General features: G+C 39.8%; 1 protein-coding gene across 6 annotated transcripts; it reads left to right on the top strand.

Moving 5' to 3' along the window:
- The first annotated feature begins 628 nt into the window (after window positions 1-628).
- LOC105055510 (uncharacterized) lies at window positions 629-18,601 on the top strand. 6 transcript variants are annotated; one of them, XM_073246561.1, is made up of 4 exons: window positions 629-1,085; window positions 13,737-13,830; window positions 14,616-18,226; window positions 18,333-18,601. In XM_073246561.1, exon 3 carries the CDS (start codon window positions 15,967-15,969, stop codon window positions 17,854-17,856), a length of 1,890 nt encoding a protein of 629 aa, XP_073102662.1. In that variant the 5' UTR covers window positions 629-1,085; window positions 13,737-13,830; window positions 14,616-15,966; the 3' UTR covers window positions 17,857-18,226; window positions 18,333-18,601. The 6 variants fall into 6 exon arrangements, with proteins under 6 accessions (XP_073102662.1, XP_073102661.1, XP_073102663.1 ...); XM_073246560.1 differs by adding an exon at window positions 9,374-9,425 and having other exon boundaries at window positions 629-1,063; window positions 13,737-18,226; XM_073246562.1 differs by having other exon boundaries at window positions 629-1,063.
- The last annotated feature ends 1,577 nt before the right edge of the window (window positions 18,602-20,178 follow it).

The raw sequence follows: 20,178 nt of genomic DNA on the forward strand, positions 1-20,178 counted from the left end.
TATTGAACTTCCTTGCTTGCTTTGCATTAATTATTCCTGGTTTGCAGACATATTCGGAATCAAGAGGTCATAACTTCACGCTTAATGCAACATTCGATGAGATCTATGTGAGCAAATATGATGGGTTGGTAATAAATACCAGGAGGCCGGGCGCCAGAGTATCTTGCGATAAATTAAATGAATTGGTTTTGGGTGTTTCATTGAAGTTTTCTGACACTGGAAAAGCAATTGCATCTATTTGCCACGGATAGCTGAACTTGGCACCTGCGGGATTGGTGAAAGGCCGGAAGTGCACAGCTCATCCCCTGTAAAGCCGGTTCTCATTCAGGGATAGTAAAAATCGATCCGATTCATCAATTCGATCCATATTTGATCCGTATTAAACATGTTCGAATTTGGATTAAACGGGTTCGGATCGTAAACGGATCGATCTGTTTAACCCATTTAATAATCGGATCGGGTTCAAATTTTAGATTACTGACCCATTTAATCTGTTTAATAAATGAATTGAATTGGATCGGATCGGATCGAATTATAATCCATTATTTATAACCTTAAAGTCTCCTGATCCTGGGTCCTGACTCCTTAACCCGTTAACCAGCTTAACTCTTATTTTCTTTCATTCGATCGGACGAAACGTCTTCACTCTTCCCATCTCAGGCTCGCCGCTCGCATCTATTCCCCATTTCCCCTTCCCTCCTCTAGGGTTTCCATTCCATCCCCTCAAGGATTTCTATTCCATCCCTCCTCAGTCCTCTTGGCCAACGATCCCCTACCATCTTCCCCACCGTCAACAATAGATGGCCGTCTACTACCGGCTCCTCTCCGTTCACAGTCGTGCTAAAGGAAACTCAGACTCAGAGAAAGTTCAAGTATTCTCCTCCTCCTCCTCAACCTCCTCCCTTAGATGGTGCTCCTCCAGTCCTCCCCGGTCTCCCCTCATTATGGGAGCACTGGCCAGGATCTGGCCTCCATCTTCTCTTTAGCTGTCGGCACACTCGACATCACGATGATGGCAAACTCGGAGGATTCACGAGGATTTTTGCTCCGATCTTTGGAGTTGGTATTCTCCTTCGATCTCTGTGGTTGGTGTTCGATCTAGATCCGAGGATTTTTTTTTAGATTTACATTAGGGTTTCTGGGGTTTCATAGTGATCTGATGATTCTGATTTATTATTCTGGGATTTCATAGTCATTTATGTATTGTCTCATTTATGCAATCGATTTATTGATTTTTTTCTTGGATTTACATTAGGGTTCTTGGGAGGTTTGTCACAAGTCGGCTGGTTTAAATCGTTTGTGTGATTGTCTCATTTAAATCGTTTAAATCATTTATGTATTGTCTCATTTATGCAAACTGTTTGTGTGATCTGATCTTTACTCGGCTGTTTTAAATCAGAAATTTTTGTCTAACTATTTTTGCTCTGATCTATGGGTTCTTGGCTCTCTGATGATCATTGTTTACATGATTAGATTTTTTTCTTGGATTTACGTTAGGGTTCCTGGTAGGTTTGCGTGATCTGATCTTTGCTTGGCTGGTTTAAATCAGAAATTGTTGTTTAACTATTTTTTGCTCTGATTTATGGTTTAAATTAGTGATATCGGATGAGAGCCCCATCCTCTCTTAGGTCCTCTTGAGAATCTACCGGTGGTTCAGGTTGCTACTGGCCATTGCTACCTTGCAGCACTTGCTTTTCACTTGTCGGCAATTCCTTCACACTTGTCTTTCTATTTGGTGCGCTTGTAAAGAGTTGATATATTTTTTCTATGTTATTATATAAGAACTTTGATGCTGAAATTCTTCAATCAGCAAGCATTTGAATGCTTGATATTGGTAAATTAATTTTCATTGGCAGTAAGTTGATTGCTCATTGTTATCAGTTTTTTCCTCTCAAAAATGGACAAACAGTTGATGTAAGTCTCATTCTTATCGTAATTATTCTTATTGTAATTATTCTCACTCTTGTTGATGAAGTCTCAGGATAAACAGTTTTGCAGAAATCAAGTTGCCCAAATTTTTGTTCATTTAATGTTTGTAAATACCAGTTAATTGATGTATGTAATAGTCCAGGTATGGAAGATTAATTAGCTTCCCTATTTCTATTAATTATCTGAATTTTGTGGTGTTTGTTTATCTGTGTGTGCATATAATTTTTTATCTGTATCTATGTTAATTTTGATTATCTCTATATCTAAACAGGTTAAACGGGTTGGGTCGGGTCAGGTAAACAGGTTAGCTATTTATTACATAGGTTAAATAATAAACGGGTCGAATCGGGTCAGATAAACAGGTTAACTGTTTAATAAACAAGTTAAATGAGTCGGGTCGGGTGATCTGTTTATTAAATGGGTCAGGTTCAGGTTTGAAAATCTGACTTGTTTAATAAACAGATCGGAATCAGGTATGATGTTTTCTGATCCGACTCGTATCCGATCCGATCCGTATCCGATCCGACCTGACCCGATTGCCACTCCTACTCTCATTGCTGCTGGCGGTGACTGCTGGAGAGAATCCAAAAAAGAACTCAATTTTTTTTAATCTTATTTTTTTAATTTTATTTTTTAAATATTTTAATTTTTTTAATAATTTTAAATTTTTATCGTTGAGCTCTTAAGTCATTGTATTTAATCTTATTTTTATTTTTTGATCGTTGGACTTTGCATTAAAAGTTTTAACCAGACTCTTTATTAAAGATCTTAATGGATCAATAAAAATCTCAACGATCATAACGATCATAAACGATTATATTAGATAGCTGTAAAAAGACCATCTTGAAACCTGATTTTAGATATCCTATCCAAATCTCTCCCTCTCTTTCTTCTAATATTTTCTCTTTAATTATTTTTTTTCTGGCTATTTTTCTGGGCACTGAAAGAGTGTTCATCAACCTCCTCTACGTTCATGCACATAGGCAGAGGATTTCGATTGTATCTTGAGATGGTTTTCTCTCATATTTCTGTACGAGAGACGGAAATACGAATTAGGACAGTGTCCAACATGTTTATGGATTTGATTAATTTTATGGCTTGATGTTGTATAAGTTATTTACAATTTTTACAATCAAAACTCTCATTAGTTTTCTCAAATCACATCTGATTTTTAAAAATTGTTCCAACAGTGACCGGTGGAGCCAGAGATGATCACGACAAGCAACGCTGATGGTAAACTTATAACAGGAGCAACATATGAAGGGCATCCTGAATTTATCAGCCTTTTTGTCAAAGCATTGGGAGGCACCATATAACAGGATCAGATAAAAAGATTTTGTTCCTCTGTGGAGTACGCAAACAACATGATTTCTTGTAAACTTGCATCATCTATGATTTAGAAAAAAAATTGCTGAATCAAACCCAAAATCTAGATAAGATGGAAGAAAGGTGTCCCCTCAGCAACTCTGATAGAGAACTTAGAGATTCCCTAAAACGTGATCTCTCTAATATCTTAAAAAATGAGGAAATCTACAGGTCTCAGCGGGCCAAGGTCAAGTGGCTCGAGGAGGGAGATGGTAATACTGCATTCTTTTATAAATCTGCCAATTATCGTTGGAAGCTCAATTGGATCTCCAGCATCATGTGGCAGAACTCTGAGGTCTATGATCACTCTAGCATTCACCTTGCTTTCAAAGAGCACTTCAACAGCATCTTCGATGCCCCTTCCACTTCAATGATTGACCTTGACTCGATCAACATCTACCATCATGCAGATCTTGACCTCAGCTCTCTATGTAATCTTTTCTCTCTTGATGAGGTTAAACATGCCATCTTCAGCTCTGCTGGGGATAAGAACCCTGGACCTGATGGCTTCACTCTAGTCTTCTTCCAGCACTATTGGGATCTTGTAAACAAGGATCTAATGCCTTTCTTCAATCAGATGTTCACCTCCAATATTGATCTTGCTAGAATCAATTATGCTACCCTTGCTCTCATCCCGAAGAAGGATGCGGCCAGTGCACCCTCTAATTTTAGGCCAATAAGCCTTGTCCATAGTTGCATTAGAATCTTCACCAAGGTACTTGCCCACAGGTTGCAGCCTTTTATGAATGACCTAATTGACCATGCTCAAACTGTCTATATCAAGAGGCGTTCTATTCTCGACAATTTTTTTTGTGCTAGTGAAATCATTCATCACACCACACGGTCCTCTGGAACTGGACTCATTTGCAAACTCGATTTCTCAAAAGCATTTGATCGGCCTATCCCTGCTTACATTTTGAAAGTTTTGTCATCGCGTGGCTTCCCTGAGAAATCGGTTGGATGGATTCGTAATGTCCTTCGCTTTTCCAAGGTGGCACCGTGTGTTAATGGCCAACAAGGAGATTGGATCTTCTGTCATTGTGGCCTTAAGCAGGGCGATCCTTTATCCCTTTTTTATTTATCCTTGCTATTGACCCCCTGTGTCGCATGCTTAACAAGATCTCCTTAGAAGGGGTCTTTGAAGGGCTTGGCAATCCTTGGCTTTTCGGTGGCATAAAAATCCTTCAGTACGCCAACGGTACCCTGATCTTTGCCGGCCCAAGCAAGAAAAATTTGACTACTCTAAAACTCATCCTGTATTATTTTGAACATGTCTCTGGCTTATCTATTAATTATTGGAAGAGCTCTATCTCACTAATTGGATCAGATTCCTTGGATGAGTGTGCCACCTGGATCAACTGCTCCACTTCCACCCTTCCATTTAACTATCTTGGGCTTCCATTGGGAGGTCGGAGGTTATCTAGATCTGATTGGAATGCTCTCCTCTCATGGGTTGAATCCCGACTTGCCACCTGAAAATCCAAGCTTCTCTCCTTTGCAGGTAGACTCACCTTGGTTAACTTTGTCCTCACCTCATTACCGCTATACTTCATGTCCTTGTTTAGACTGTCTTGCTGGGTTGCCAAGAAGATCAACTCCTATAGGCAGTCGTTTCTCTAGACTAGATCATCCTCTACCAGCGGTTTATCCTGCAAAGTCAATTGGAGCACCGTCCGCTTGAAGGAGGGTAGTCTCGGCAGCAAGGGTATTCACCAATTCAATACCTCTCCCCTTGCTAAATGGGAGTGGAGACTACTCTCTAACGACTCTGCTCTATGGAAGAAGTAGGTTCAGTGGGTGTACCATAAGAAAGTTAGGCTCGGCAATACTTAAAAACCTCCTAGGAGGTGCTTCTCCTTATGGCGATATGTAATCCGAAGACTACCTGCTTTCTGGAATCACACTCAATTCCTTTGTGGCAATGGTTTTCAAACCCTCTTCTAGAAGGATAATTGGATCGTCGATGCCCCTCTCCAAACTCTAGTTTCTGATCTTTTCAAACTCTGCAAGAACAAGAATGGCACAGTGGCAAGTTATTTCAATCTCAGATTGCGTTCTTGGCGTCTCAAACTGCCTCTAAACCTTTCCTTCAAGGTACGCACCCAATTTGATCTCATTGTCTGTCTCTTGAACTGTCATGCCCCGAACCCAACACCCGGATCGGATACGTGATGGCCGCACACTCTTTAGAGCAAGCCCTAAAGAATATGCAAGGCCAAATTAAATCATTACAACCTTATCAACTATAATATTTAATTTCAATAATAATTCATAAAATCTTGCATAATTACAATTTAAATTTCTTCAATCCTCTGTTCAGGTACTACGACACTCTATCTATCCATCTGCTCACCCATAAATCTAAGCCATAGTCAATCATGAACGTCCTGTATCTCTGAGAAGAAAAGAAAGATAAAGGGGTGTGAGCTTTACAGCCCAGTAAGAATTTCCATATCACATCAATATAATAATATAATATGAAAATAAAGATAAGCAATAACACATAAAAGTCGATGTTCACTGTCCAGAATACTGCAAACATTTATAAATTATCTGTTTTATTCAAAAGAGATGCATCATCATATCTTAAATAAGTGAAACAATTTTTGAATAAAATTGTTTCACGTCTTATCTTTCCACTTTCTTCTATTATCACATCATCTTTAATCCTTTTCTTTTTGGTTTTGGCTTTGGCTTTGGCTTTGGCTTTGGCTTTGGACTACCAGGATCATGCGACGATCTTTTATTCGGATCGATTTCTGTGATCTTCCTCGGATCGAAATATTCATAATCTTTCTCGGATCAAAGTGGTCATGATCTTTCTCGGATCAAATCATTCATGATTTTTCTCGGATCAGATTCTTCATGATCTTTCTCGGATCATATTCTTCCACACATAAGCCTGTGGGGGCTGTCCCAGGTATAGGCTCCTGACAAGCTATTCCACATGACAAGGCCAGTCCAAACCATATTTCTCTTTCTTTTCATTTTCATGAAATTAAAATATTTGACTTCATTAATCAATTCAAATTTTGCAATGTAATAAATATGTCATACCCATATAATCATGCCATCAATCGCTGATACATATGTATTGATATAACATACTCATGCTCAAAATCACATAAATAGATAACAGTGTCTCAGATATAACAAATTCATCGATCTCAAATCCAACGATGCAAAATCAATGAAATAAAACCAATGGTAAAATAACATATATAATGTGATCATGTACAGAGATTCTTACCTTTACCGGTGACTGATCCAAGCACAGAAATCAAACTTCTTCTTTGATTTATGAATTCTTTAACAAAATATTCTACTCGATATCATTTGCAGACAATCATCTCTTCATAACCCTGATCAAATATAAAGATCATATATGGAGAAAATTACCGATAATCGATCCTAATAACACAAATCGAGGATCTCTCTTAGGATTAATCAAAATTAGGATTTATCTAAGTATCTAGATCCTCCACTGATCTATAAGACTTTTAGAGAGAGAAAATCCATGAAGAGAGAGAAAATTTTAGAGAGAGAAAATAGAGAGAAAAAGTGGAGAGAGAAATTTTCGTATTCTTCCGATGAGGCACTCATGGTCAAGATCATCAGAGGTCCTATCAGGGTTACTTAACATAAATCAAGTGTTACAAATTTCAAATAGAATCGGACTGGGATCAGATCTACCGCACGAATTTTGGAGCAATCTCGGATCATCTTATTTTCATCTCAATTTTATCCTAGGGTCCGTGATGAAATCAGAGAGAGAGAAAGATACTAGAGAGATAAAATCCATAAAAAGAGAGAAAGATCTAGAGAGAGAAAATAGAGAGAGAATCTAGAGAGAGAAAATATAGAGAGAAGGTAGAGAGAGGAGAGAGAGAAAATTTTTCTCTTTTCTTCTTCTTTTTATTTTATTTTATTTTTTTTTTCTCTTTCTCTTTTTCCTTTTTTTTTTCTTTTTCTTTTTTCTTTTTCTTTTCTTTTCTTTTCTTCTTCTTCTTCTTCTTTTCTTCTTCTTCCTTCTTTTCTTCCCGCGGCCTCCCTTGGCTGAAACAGGGGAAGACCGTGAGGTCCCCCCTTGGTGGCTCAGGCTCCGGCGGTTTGGCCGGAGATCCGGCAACGACGGCCGACCGTGCGAAGCCGGTCGGCGATGGGGTTCGGCCGGCGGCTCTCTTTTATTTTTTTTTCCTCCGAAAAACAGGGGATCTTTTTTGGAATTTATTTCCAGCAAAATTGATGGCCGGCGGTGAGGTTTTGGGCCAGGAGAGAAAGGGAAGAGGGAGAGGAAGAAGGGGAGGTGCTTACCTCGAGCTCCGGCATCCGAGAAGAACTCCGGCAATTCTTTCTTCCTGTTCAAAGAACTCGCAGAAAAATCTTGGAAAAATCCCTCTAAACTCTTAATAATCTCTCAAAATCCCATGATAAAGACCTAAAGGGAGGGGAAGGGGGTTTTTATAGGGTGGAGGGGAGGTCGAATTCCGCTCGGATTCAGTTTCTCTTCTGATGTATTTGAGCGGAAGAAGACTCCCAACGGGACTCTTCTTCGCTGCCTCCCTTGTTTTTTTTTTTTTTTTTTAAATCTGGGTTATTACATGAACTCTGTCACTCTTGGCAGTGATGAAGATCGAATTGTTTGGATGGCTTCTTGCAATGGCGAGTTCTCCACTGCCTCATTCTATCAATTCCTCAACTCCTTTGGCAGAATCTATAGATTCGCATCCATCTTGTGCAATCTTCCCATTCCCCTAAAAATACGTTGTTTTCTATGGCTATGCTGGAAGTATAAATTGAATACAAGGGATGCTATTGGAAAAAAGCTGGGCAAGTTCTTGGGTGGCTGTGCTATCTGTGGCACATCACTGGAAACAATAGATCACCTCTTTTCCTACTGCCCCCTATTCTTCAAGACCAGGAGCTCCATGTGCGTGGCCTTGGACACTCTCCCCTTAGTCTACCTTTAGGTACTTATGCATGGACTGAACATAGTAGAAGTTTTCGAAGTCCACCCTACCGGTTATTTTGATGCTCTTCTCTACCATTAGCTGGAGATGCTGGAGGGAGCATAATGCTAAACTCTTTCTGAACAAAGCCTCTTCGATGTGGGTAGTTGCATCTGATGCTTTGTCCCTCTTCAAAGATTGGTCGATCCTTTGCAACTCCAACCAACTGAAGAACTTTGGTGCAATCTAATCAAAGATCAAGCGAGTTACCTCCTCCCTGCCAAATTCCTAATCCCACTATCTTGCTCCCCTCTTTGTTTTGTTGTATTACTCCCTTCTCTCATCCCTTCGTCTCCCTGTTGTCTTGTTCCACACACGTGGTGAGCTGTAACATTCTGAGTCTGTAAACTCTGCCAACTTCTGCTATATTGCAATTTCAATAAATCTGTTTTGGTGGCCTCAGCCTCCAACTTTCATCAAAAAAAAAAAAAAAGTTTCTTTTGTCCCGTAGAATTCTTTTTCTTTTTTCCGATGATTCTTCATCGGACTATGGTATGGACATTTATCGAACCTTGAAATCTTTTGTCAATGTAGTTTTAATAGTGACTTGATTAATTAGTTGTTTATTCCAAGAAGCAGCGTATAAGTAAATGGAAATGACAAAATTAGACCTGCTTCGTTAGTGATGATTAGCTATGCTAGCATGACTGTTCTACCTGTGAGGGCCTAATTTGTGCCACCACATCCTTTTTTCCTTATTCGCAAAAGTTGTAGTAGGACAATTTTTTATATGTAGATTTGTTGCAAATTAAAGATTGTGACATGGAATACTGTTAGATAATTAGATCCAGAGATGATGAGATCCGGATCAAAAATGTTGACATGGTGTTTGAGTTCTGTAATCAGCATACTAAATTTTTGATTTCCTCTGAATTATTTATCTTGATCCTCTTGGCATTTGTAAGACATAACTTTACCTCTTGAAATGTCTAAAGTGCTAGATACAAGAAAATCACCTTGATGGATTAAATATTATTTTTCTAAGTATTCTGATTACGTTTTCGATCACAAAATGGAAAGAAAACAATTACCACAATATGAATTACCTCTTACCTACGTTGTTTTTTCAGGATCTTGAGTCAGAGAGAGAGAGAGAGAGTCTTTCTTCAAATAAAACTCCCCGTATGTTCTTTTCACATAAAACTTCTTTCGTTTTATATGAGAGTTATAGTGGGCGGTTCGGTAACCATCCACCATGTTTTATGTGGAACTATCCACTTTTTTTATCTTATCAATTATTTAAATTCATAATTGGGCATATATATCTTACATCTCCCACTTGCATAATAATGGGCTTAACAGCATATCATTCATATATGCAATTAGGCCGTGTGACCCATGAATACTTTTGGCATATTGCTGTGAACCTGTTAGGGATATCATAGCTGCCATTATTAACAATCAATACAGAGATATTTTTTTGAGTGTTACTCGCCCTAGACATATTGATGTATACATCAATAATTAATACATACTCAATCCCTCAAGAGTCATATTTAATTTTCTTTGCACAATATACATATTCACAATTATATATAAGAAGATAAATTTAGCTAACATATATATATAACTGGTCGACCGATGTATATATATACACATACACTGTTGGTATAACCAATGGCCTTCCTTTCCTACTCATGCCTCTCAATTTCAGATCAATTGCTTTTCTAACATGTCTCATAAGGCTAATTATATTCATTATCATTGAAAAAATATATTAAGGTAGCAAACATTGATCTGTCACTTTAAGACGTAGTCGAAAGTCTATAAGAGCAATAGTGAGGCTAAAATTTATTTGTCTCAGGAAAATCACATAGTGAGATTGCAGGGATTTATTATTATTATTAATATATATATATCTCACTTTTCTTTTTGGTCATCTTTACACATCGTATGAAATACATACCATGGTAGTCTTTCTTTTCACAACAGAAAAGAGCATATGTCATTATTTATTTTATATATTACTACCATGCAGATTTTCAGTATGGGTATTCTCTCATATCTAGTTTGAGTTGAGCATTTGCTTACTTTTCTTAACACCATTATGCTCAAACTCAAATCTGGTACTCTTTCAGGCTAATATTTTGCTGGTATTAAAGAATTCGGTCTTTATATGAAATTGGACCTCATCTTGATCACTTTGCTTAAGGTGACACATAAAAAATATGCAATTAGCTCTTAATCATCTTGGTATCTTATGTGCACATATGTCTCATCTCTGTAGTAACTCTCACGTCAAAGGCGGTCACTTGTGCGTGAGCTAACCTTCTGCTTGACAACATACTTTTATTTTTTTTATAACATATACATGTGCTAGTATATTTCAACAATATTACAACCGAAAGAAATGCACCATTCATTAATATTAAAGTGCATACAAAATGTAGCATTTCTCAATAATTTATATTTTACGTAGCCCTATGAAATTTACATGAGTAACAAATACATCTCTTGGAATGGGCTTAGTAAAGGAGTCGGCTAACATTTGTCACATAGAAGTATATTTCAAGTTCACTTCATTTTGTGCCAATATCTCTCTCACAAAATTATTCTTAATGTCTATGTATTTTGTTCTTCCATGATACTTTGGATCTTTGACATAAGCTAGTGCTGCTTGACTATTACTATGCACTGTTATAGATCTGGTTAAGTCGCTTACTATTTTTAGACTTTGCACAAATCTCCTCAACCATATAGCTTCTTGTACTGCTGATAAGTAAGCCGTAAATTCAACTTCCATAGTTGACAGTGCAATACTGATTTGTTTCTTACTACTCTAGGATATGACATCATTATTGAGCAAGAAAACATAACTAGATGTTGATATGCGTTCATCTAAATCTTCTGTCCAATCAGCATCTGAATATCTATCCAAACACAAGCAATCTCTTTCATAACATAGGAAATAGTCTGAGGTGCCTTTGAGATTTCTCATAATTCTTTCAATTACTTTCCAATATTTTCTTTCAGGATTTGATTGATAGTGACTTACTAGTCCATCGGTAAAACAAATATCTAGCCTAGTGCACATGGTGGCGTACATAGAGTTTTAATAGCACTTGAGCAAAAAATCTTGGATATCTTATTCTTTTCTTCTACAGTTTTAAGACACATATCGAGACTAAGGCCTTCTTCTTTTGCTATAGAAGTGTCAATAGGATTACAATACTGCATATGAAATCATTCTAAAATCTTCTTGATATAAGGTTCCTGAGAGAGAGCTAAAAGTTTTCTAGAACGATCCCTATAAATTTTGACTTCCAAAATATATGCAGCTTCTCCCATGTCTTTCATCTTAAAATTTGATGCTAACCATCTCTTGATGGTATTCACAAACTCCTTGTTATTACCGACCAACAAAATGTCATCAACATATGCTGACAAGTTGACAAAATTACCTCTGTCATGCTTGATCCTTCTTTTGACCTTTGACCATGAAACCTACAGATTGTTCCATATAGATTTTTTCATCCAATTTTCTATTGAAAAAAGTCATCTTAATATCTATTTGATGTAGCTCTAGATCCATTTGAGCTATCATGGTTGGTATTAAGTGAATTGAGGTCAATCTAACAACAGTAGAAAAAATTTTCTCATAGTCTATACCATCCTGCTGGGTATAACCTTTCGCTACTAATCGTGCCTTGTACCTCTCGATTGTTCCATCTGTATTTCATTTGATTTTGAGAACCCATTTGTTTTCAATGGCCTTTCATCCTTATGGCAGATGAACCAAGTCCAAAATATGGTTTGCTTTCATTGACTTCATTTCCTCTTCCATTACAATCTTCCACTCTTCTTTGGCAGAGCTAGATAAAGCTTCATTAACCGATTTTGGTTCTGCTTCGCCATGCGAAGCCAACATAAATGCCTCACCCTCAATCTCAAAATGTCTATGAGGAATACTCTGATGAGTACTCTTTCGTATTTGAAAGTTCTGAGATTTTTTTTTTGAGGCATAGAACCACTCCCACTCGAATAAAAAGATTTAGGTTTATTATTTTCAGCCTTATTCAATTCATATAATTGAATTTCCTACCGTCAAGGAAAAAACAAAAAAAATTCATGCCAACGGCATGAGAATATGGAGGCGGCAATATTGCGCACCAATCTCAGTGTGACATTCTATCCATCAATAGATTTTGTCTTTAATATGTGGTAGAAAGATCGGACCTGGATGCAATTTTCAGAAACTTGCACGAAGCTTCTTAAAAAAAAGCAGCAGCAGCAGCTTGCACGAAGCTAGACTCTTTTATCGTCGACAACGTCAGTCAGATCCAGGAGGTGTCATGGGCTTTAAAATATGGTTTCAATTATTGTTGACAGCTTGCCACCAAGCTTCCGCAAATGACGGAGACAAAGCATCTGCCGACGATCCTGCAACACCGCCCTGCGTACATGTCAAAATGACAGCTTGATAAAAGAAATTTCAGTAGTGTTAGTCACCAAAAAAATCTTGTCACAAAGAGCTGGGGAGCTGTTGGTTGACGGGCTAAGGATAAAAAACAATAAGTATTAAAAAATAATAATTTTTTTCGAATTTTTTTAATGATAATAATAATAATAGCCATTGAATCTTCTATTTTGCAAATAAATAATGGAGGTGGCTGCGGAGGGTGCGGGGTGCTGGTTTGTCGGGGGGCCAAGGCACAGTGCAAGGGTTGGCGCGGATGGCCGGGGGCGGTGCCGGAGATACGACTATTGGGGGGCCGGGGGTGGAGCAGCCGGGGGTTGGGGGGTTGTGGCATGCGGGAGAAGAAGAAGGAAGGAAAAAAATAAAAATAAAAAAAATAAAAATAAAAACAATAAAAATATAATATATTATATATTATATATATAATATAATATATAATATATTTTTGTTCTTTTATTCTGAAAAATTGAAAATTTTGTGCTTGAGGTGTGATTTTTAATAAATTTGATTTAAGGGTATTTTAAAAATTTGATGTTACATTATCAGTAATCTGATTGTCATACCAAATATGTTAATTAAGATTTTCAGAAATTTTATTGTAATATTATCTGCGTGTACCAAACACGGTAATCAACATTACGGACAATCTATTCAGATTGCAGATAATCCAGATTACCACTGCTTGGCAATGCGCCAAATGCAACCTGAGATACTGTTAGGAGCCTATGCTTTGTCCTTACTGTTGGATTACTATGTTGGAATTTGCTTCATTTCATACTGCATAAATGAGATGTACTGAAATCTTGGTCTTCAGAATTTGATTCTTATTATATTTTGTTAATGTATGGGGTTTCAACGACTACGAGTCTGGCAGCAATACATCTTTTTGATTCCTTACTATTTGCAGACAGTAAATTATGTCTGCACCTTGTAGAGATGATATATCAATATTCCATTAGTTCTTTTATTTGTTGGCATTGGATTTTGTAGAGATTCATTCATAATTACTGTTACAGGAAGCACGGACATATGCTGAGGAGAATGGCCTCTTCTTTATGGAAACCTCTGCTAAAACTGCGATAAATGTGAATGACATATTCTATGAAATTGGTGAGTATTAATTCTCAATTTGCTACATTAGAGGATAAGGATTCTTATTTATAAATTTTACAAATATTTTTAAAACTAATGGAGATACATTTTCCTTGGGTGATAACTGATTCTGGTATTGATTTTGTTGTGTCATATGTTTCTTCCTCTCAGCTATTTAGGTGATAGATTACCACTCTGTTACTTTCTTTTCGATGTTGCAGTAACTTGCAGGTTGCTCCTGTAGTTAGGCTTAATGTATGTCATTCTTTCCCAAATGAATATTGGGCATCACCACCACCAGGTGACAGATAACTGGTGGTGATGGCCAATGAATGGCTGAGGCTTGACATTCTATGCATTAGTTTCCAGTTAGGGAGCATGCATATACATAGTCATACCTTCAAAGGACTTTTAGAAGGGTGTTCTTGTTAGGCTTGAGCTTTCATCTGTGCTATGTTTGATATTGTTGGCATTCACATTAACTCTCATCATGATCATGTTATGGGTTTTAGTTAATGAGTTTGTTAACAAGAGTGCAACAATTTTAATGAATTGAGTGATTTCATTATGAGTTGAAGGAAGCTTTAACAGTGGCACCCATCAATGCTGCCTTTATCACCTTTTCATTATGCAGCTTTTGCTAATCTAGCTTGTTTGTCTTTCTATAAACACAAGATGATAAAATATGTGTTCATAATGCTGAACATAAAAATTCTCTCGTCTGAGGTTTGAAGGATGTTTATAGATCTGCATCAGTTACAATCTGGGAAGGTAACAAACACCGTGTTTTTTCTTATTTGAAGGATGTTTGAAGGATGTTTATAGATCTGCATCAGTTCGAGGCGGCGGAGGACCGGCGGCGGACGGCAGCAGCGCGGCCGCAGGCGGCGGCGCGCGGGACGCGCGTCCCAGGCCCGCGTGGGACGCGGGACCCAGGCCCGCGCGGGACGCGCGACCCAGGCCTGCGCGGGACGCGCGTCCCAGGCCCAGGCCCGCGCGGGACGCGCGACCCAGCGGCCTGCTGGCCCATCCCCGGTCCACCGTGGACCGAGTGGTCCACGGAGCGGTCTGTGGACCGCGTGGGCGTTTCCCACGCGTTTCTCGCGGTCCACGGCCCTATTTCGTGGACCGGAGCGCGATCTAAGACGGTCCGGAGGGGTTTTTGGCTTTGTTTAGGATTCCTAATCCTTCTCTAATCAAGGTTTAAAGCCTGTTTAAACCTATAAAAAGGCTGTGAGGTAACAGAGATGTGTGGTTTTTCGGTTTCTCGCCGTCGTACGAACCGAGAGGAGAGAGAGAGGTGTGAGGCGCTGTGAGAGAAGGAGCAGGAGGCTCCTGGACAGCGGTCGCCAGACTCTTCAGGGGTTCAGGGGGTCTCCAAGAGAGAGAGAGCTTTTGTGAGGGGAACTTCATGTGAGAGAGAATTGGGTGTACAAGGGTTGAGGGTGAGGTCTCCTCTTGTAAAATTTTCTTTTCATAGTGAAGTTTGCATGCCCCGTGGAGGCGAGCCTTTTTGTGGCTGATCCACGTATTTTGATTGTTTTTCCTTTTGTTTTGTTTCTTCTTTCTTCCTGCTGCATCGCGTGGTACTGAAAGGATCTTGGGAGGTGGTGTCCTGGACAGACATCCACCCAACACCTGAGATATTTAAATGTTTCTGAGACGGAGATCAAGGAGTTGCCAGAGTCCATTGGATGCCTCGTAAACCTACAGATATTGAACTTGGCACGTTGTAGATCCTTGCATACTCTCCCTAAGGCCATCACAAAATTGTGCAATCTAAGATGCCTTTGTCTTCAATGGACTCCATTAACTCATGTGCCAAAGGGAATAGGCAAATTAAAAGATCTGAACCATCTTGAAGGATTTGTGATCGGGCATGATGAGGGGTGTGATTTGAAGGAGCTACAATCTCTGTCCCAGCTGAGATTCCTGGAGATTCGTTGTTTGGAGAGGGCACAACCAAGCGGAGCTTTGGTACTCGCAAACAGCCGCTGTCTGAGGACACTATTTTTGAATGGGGAAGAACCATCTATTTATTCGGAAGAAACGATCCAGAGAATTGACACCATTTACAATGAGCTCTCTCCTCAATCCACCCACCTACGCAGACTTGAGATCAATGTCTTCTTTGGTACTGGATTTCCCAGCTGGATGATGTCACCTTCCTTGGGTGTCTCCTTTCCTAACCTGACGATAATAGTGCTCTTTCGTTGTAAATCATGTCCGCAGCTTCCTCCATTGGGCCTGTTGCCCCACCTGAAATCCCTTTCCATTTCTGAAGCAGAGGCTATCAAAACCATCGGACCTGAATTTCTTGGCCCCCGTGCATCGTCAGCAGCGACTTCATTTCCCAACCTTGAAGAGCTGCGATTTGAACAGATGTCCAACTGGGAAGAATGGTCGTTTGGTATAGTGGAGGGGGTTGGTGAAGAAAGAAGAGGAGCCCCCAAGTTGCTGCCTCGTCTCATGAAATTGCAGCTCTATAGATGTCCCAAGCTGAGAGCTCTTCCTCCACTGGGCCTGTTGCCCCAGTTGAAATATCTTTATATTAGGGGAGCACGTGCAATTAAAACCATCGGACCTGAATTTCTTGGCCTCCATGCATCGTCAGCAACGACTTCATTTCCCAAGCTCGAAGAGCTGGAATTTACAAGGATGTCCAACTGGGAAGAATGGTCGTTTGGTATGGTGGAGGGGGTTGGTGAAGAAACAACAGGAGCCCCCAAGTTGCTGCCTCGTCTAACGAAGTTGAAACTTGAATATTGTCCCGCGCTGAGAGCTCTTCCTCCACTAGGCCTGTTGCCCCAACTGAAATCCCTTTGCATTCGCGAAGCACGTGCAATCAAAACCATCGGACCTGAATTTCTTGGCCCCCGTGCATCGTCAGCAGCGACTTCATTTCCCAAGCTTGAAGAGCTACAATTTATTGGGATGTCCAACTGGGAAGAATGGTCGTTTGGTATGGTGGAGGGGGTTGGTGAAGAAAGAAGAGGAGCCCTCAAGTTGCTGCCTCGTCTCATGAAGTTGAAGGTTGAGCGGTGTCCCAAGCTGAGAGCTCTTCCTCCACTAGGCCTGTTGCCCGAGCTGAAATCCCTTATTATTTTTGACGCATATGCAATCAAAACCATCGGACCTGAATTTCTTCGCCCCCGTGCATCGTCAGCAGCGACTTCATTTCCCAAGCTTGAAGAGCTGCATTTTTATTCGATGAAGAATTGGGAAGAATGGTCGTTTGGTATGGTGGAGGGGGTTGGTGAAGAAAGAAGAGGAGCCCCCAAGTTGCTGCCTTGTCTCAAGAAGTTGAAACTTTTGGAATGTCCCAAGCTGAGAGCTCTTCCTCCACTAGGCCTACTGCCGCAATTGAAACTCCTTCGAATTTCAGGAGCAGGTGCAATCAAAACCATCGGACCTGAATTTTTTGGCCCCCGTGCATCGTCAGCAGCGACTTCATTTCCCAACCTTGAAGAGCTGTATCTTTGTAATATGTCCAACTGGGAAGAATGGTCGTTTGGTATGGTGGAGGGGGTTGGTGAAGAAACAACAGGAGCCCCCAAGTTGCTGCCTCGTCTAACGGAGTTGAAACTTGAATATTGTCCCGCGCTGAGAGCTCTTCCTCCACTAGGCCTGTTGCCCCACCTGAAATCCCTTTCCATTTGTGGAGCAGAAGCTATCAAAACCATCGGACCTGAATTTTTTGGCCCCCGTGCATCGTCAGGAGCGACTTCATTTCCCAAGCTTGAAGTGCTGTTTTTTTACGATATGGCCAACTGGGAAGAATGGTCGTTTGGTATGGTGGAGGGGGTTGGTGAAGAAAGAAGAGGAGCCCCCAAGTTGCTGCCTCGTCTAACGAAGTTGGAACTTTCATCATGCCCCAAGCTGAGAGCTCTCCCAGAAGGCCTACGGCATGCCACCAATTTACAGGAATTGAATATCTATGGAGCCGCCAACCTAAAAGAAATCAGCAACCTTCCCTCATTGAAATATCTAAGCAATTGTCCAAGGTTGGAGCACGTGAAGAATCTTGATAAGTTGCAATTGTAATATTATGTCGTCTCATATGGATATTATGTCGTCCCATATGGACATCCACCACTGATGCTGATGGTCAGACAGAGCGCCTCCCGCAGTGGTTATTGGAGCTATTCGGACGGCATTCTCTTCAAAAATTTAAACTAGTATGCAGCTCACCACTCCTTAAGACCTTCCTCAAGGACGGCCCCAACTGGCCCTTCATTCAGCTGATCCACCTGGTCTGGATCCAAGAAGAAGACTATTGGCATTCAAGTCGCAGGTCATCATATATTCGGTATACAAAGGATCCACCCACTTTCGAAGCCAACGTCGTGGAATCAGAAGAATCAGTGGACTGATAAAGCAAGGGTCCACATGCAAGCGTCCTCTTGTCATTGAGGTGATTTCTCCTTCCATCACATTTTGGTTTCCATTTTTGATTTCTCTAGCACCTTTAAATTTGGTTGTTATATCGCTAATCTTATAGTAATCTTCTCTTTACCCAGAGATACCTGTTTCTTTCTCGAGGACAGAGGATATTTGGGTGCTCAGGATTTTCCCTATCTTTCGCTTGATGCTTTTTTCCCCTCCTTTCATGGTTTCGTTGTTTGATTTAAACCTTTCTGTTGGATTTTATTTTGCCCTCTGTAATTTTAATTTTCTGGAGTTCTGAAACATTTGTAATTTCCTTTTCCTGTTGTTTTGATGACATTATCGTTTGCTGGTGTGTAACTTCTAGAAATTTGTATGCAATAAATCAGCAGTCTTTCTCCCACCCTCTGTCTCTGATGTTTCTTTTTCCTTAATCTTGGAGGCCAACTTGAATTCCTTAATATTCCTGCAAATACAACTTATGATTGTTTTGTGATTGAAGATGGGTCAGATTTGAAAGAGCCTGCCAGCGTTGCAGCAGACGGAGATTTAAGTAATCAGATTACCTCATAGATGGTGTCAGAACCAATACTAGATTTCATGTATTAGATCTTTTGCTAGGCCATTAACGGTGGTGGTTCATTGCATCGGATAGGCGAGGAAAGCATAGAGAAGTGATGCCATGGCACGATGCTGTTGATGGTGGATGGGAATGCGTTAGAAGCAAATACATGAGGAAGGATGGGCATACAAACCTTAATTTGTGTTCATGCCCGTCCTTTGATTGTGTGCGAATAGATAAACAACCAAAAGCTTTTTGGAAACAAGCTGACATTATGCACAGTTTTTGTAACCTCAATTATTTAAAAATCATGGAGAAAATTCCTACTCAGAAGAGGTCTTCCATATTGCTTCGTGTTTTTAGAATTCCAGTCTTAAAATGACTACGTCTGAGCCTGCATGCCGTACCTTTGGTTGAACTCCTTGGAAAAGATATAAGAACCAAACATATTTACATAACATGAAACATTGATTCATGAAATCGAAGGATTTGCAATTGCTTCTTCAGAGGGTAACAGTGCGCTATGCACTGAAAATATATTAAAATCGCAACAAGCAACAAGAGCGTGAGGAGGAAAGAAAAACAAATGATAGTACAAGAAGCTGCTAGACCGGATAAGATATTCAACGCTCAAAATAAGACAAAATTAACATATACGCCCGAATTCCAATTTTCTTTAGACCAGATGGACAGGAGAAAATCTAAAAGCGCCCGCTACTTTCTTCATTTCGGCGCTGAAATTTTTTCATTCCTTTCCAGCAATCTGGCCCAAGCGACAGCTACGGTAATGAGAATCCATCCTTGGATCTGCAGAGGTCCAATAGAGAGGTTGGCGCGCAGTCCTCTAATCGTCAGCTTGTGAAAGAAGTTTCGCCATACAGTGGAAGTAAAACCACAAAAAAAGGAAGAGATGATTGGCTGTTTCAAACATTCGGCTTGTGAAAGAAGTTTCACCGTACGGCTGAAGTAAAACCACGAAGAAGGAAGAGATGATTGGCTGTTTCAAATATTTTTCCACGTAGACGACACCTTAGATGATGATTCCAGCCACGTTTGAAGAGATTGCCCTCAGTCAGTAGCTTGTTTCTCAGGGGGAGCCAAAAGAATAGCTTTATCTGAACCGGCATTCTGCTTTGCAGTTGCTATTTAGGTCTCTAAAATTTAATAATAGATACTGAAGATCGTAAATTCTAATGGTACTTGACTGAGAAGTTCATGCAAAATCCCCAGCCATGCTAAATTAGACTATGAGGTGATCTGGTGTCACCTAGGAAAAAGCAACTGCTTATATTCCTCAACTGATCTCACTTCATTTGTTGATTAAGGTTCTCCTAACGTGCAATGGTGTTTTCCACACATATTCCATGATTATGGAAACACAGCAATTGGCTGCCAGCAAGCATCAGCAAACATCATTC

The sequence above is a fragment of the Elaeis guineensis genome, chromosome 12, assembly GCF_000442705.2.
Source record: "Elaeis guineensis isolate ETL-2024a chromosome 12, EG11, whole genome shotgun sequence".
Taxonomy (NCBI): domain Eukaryota; kingdom Viridiplantae; phylum Streptophyta; class Magnoliopsida; order Arecales; family Arecaceae; genus Elaeis; species Elaeis guineensis.